The sequence below is a fragment of the Temnothorax curvispinosus genome, unplaced genomic scaffold, assembly GCF_003070985.1.
Source record: "Temnothorax curvispinosus isolate PA1 unplaced genomic scaffold, ASM307098v1 QBEX01008198.1, whole genome shotgun sequence".
Classification (NCBI taxonomy): Eukaryota; Metazoa; Arthropoda; class Insecta; order Hymenoptera; family Formicidae; genus Temnothorax; species Temnothorax curvispinosus.
In genome coordinates, this window is record NW_020217978.1 from 1 (window position 1) to 1,795 (window position 1,795).

The 1,795-nt window shown below is 35.3% G+C and overlaps 1 protein-coding gene across 1 annotated transcript; it reads right to left on the reverse strand.

Annotated features, from left to right (window-relative positions):
* Positions 1–6: 6 nt before the first annotated feature.
* Positions 7–1,789, reverse strand: LOC112457726. Its single transcript, XM_025020923.1, has 2 exons — positions 205–1,789; positions 7–125 (listed from the first exon to the last, which is right to left on the reverse strand). The coding sequence occupies exon 1, from the start codon at positions 1,786–1,788 to the stop codon at positions 253–255; it is 1,536 nt and encodes a 511-aa protein (XP_024876691.1). The 5' UTR covers position 1,789; the 3' UTR covers positions 7–125; positions 205–252.
* Positions 1,790–1,795: the final 6 nt, after the last annotated feature.

Below are 1,795 nucleotides of genomic sequence, written 5' to 3' on the forward strand. Positions count from 1 at the left end.
GAATTACATTCTTTTATCAGTATTTATTATATATATTCTCTCATTAGCCTTTATATACTCTTCGTTGATGTCGTAAGAATTAACTGATTTTCCTTATTTATATGTGGATGTGTGCATGGGGATATCTGAACAAAATAAATTTTTAATATTTATTAAGTAGTAAAAAAAGAGAGAGAGGTGAGCGTTATATAAAATTAAACTTACTATTTCGATTTTAATTTCGATGCATAACATCCAAAATGGCTTTGTTTTTTATTTTTTTGTACTCGGTGTCATCTTGGAGCTGCTATTCCTGACATCATGCTTTAACGATGCATTGCGAGATGTAGACGGAAGGTTTGGAGTAGTTGGAATCCCAAAAGAGCTTGCAATTTTATTCACAGTCGAATGTCTTGCACTTCCGAATGATCTTATCTTCGAACTCTTCTTTGACGAGGATTCTTTAACGGAACTTTTGCTTTCTGTCGGAGTCTTAGGTAAATCGGTACTATACGGAGATAATATAAAAGTGCTGTTATTTTTGTTTGGTGATTTTTCGATCACTGTTTGGGCGGAACTGGAACTGGAATTGGTTCCAGAATTCGATTTTTCTTCGTTATGAATATGCTCGTTTGAATGTAGCTCATTAGATTTGTTTATCTTCTTTGATGAAACTTGAGAATTTTGATCGAGCTCCAATTTCTCATCGGGTGATTTCATCGTGGTGAAATTATCTTTTGAATCAGTTTCGTACGCCAATTTCGTTCTTAAACTTTTACTTCTTACAAGCCTTTCCGATTTCTCTATTGGACTCATCCTCGGTGTTTGTTCAGGAGTTATATACAGCGTCGTATCGTTTAACAGCATCGTGGATTTGTTGTACAGTTGGCTTACTTTCATTGTTATCAATGGAGTGCTAACATTAACGGGGAGAGGCGTCGATGTACACATACCAGTAGATAATTCTAGAAATCTTCCTTTATGCGATAGATCAGAATTTCTTCTATGAACACTTAGAGCTCTTTTATTAGTCATGCAAGGCGTAATACATTGATCGTTACTCACACTTGTTATTTCCTGCGAACTTTTCTTTTGCTTATTAACTTGAATTTTTGCTATATTTTTCTCTTTATCAGATGAAATTATTGATTGCAGTGAGCTTTTCCTTACCGGTACACTTCTCTTTTTGATAACTATCTTTTCCTTAGGTCTAGTAGATATCGCAGAAGATGACTGATCCTCTTGCCAACATCTAGCACGAAGTTTCTCCAATTTTGCAAAACGCGAATCGCAATCCTTCACTTCTATGTACATGGTGTCCCAAAATCCGTGCAAGTCCGTACAAGATATCAACACGTTACCGTCTTTTCTCTCGCAGTCTAGTATTAATCCATAAAACTGTTTAAACTTCTCTTTAATTAACAAAGTTGTTTGTCCTATTGCTTGATTAATTTGACATCGAATATCTTCCTTTATGTCGTCCTGCGATTGAACTTTCGTCCATTCCTCGCAAAGTTTCTGAAGCCTATGTTGTTCTTCCTTCCACACGCGTTCAAAGTATTCGACAGTATATTTCTTCTCCATTGGCACGTCGGGATTCTTCATTGTAGCGCCTTTTATTGCAAGCTTATCAAACAGATCTGAAACCTGGCAAAGATCAGAATTTTCCTGTTCATTTGTCTTGATATTATCTTCAGTATTTTTTGGACATTTCGGAAAAGATGTTAGATCTTTTGAACAATTTTCTTTTTCTACTGCGGTTAATAATGTCTCATGAACATTGTTGCCATTTGATATTGTCTCTACCATCAAATTT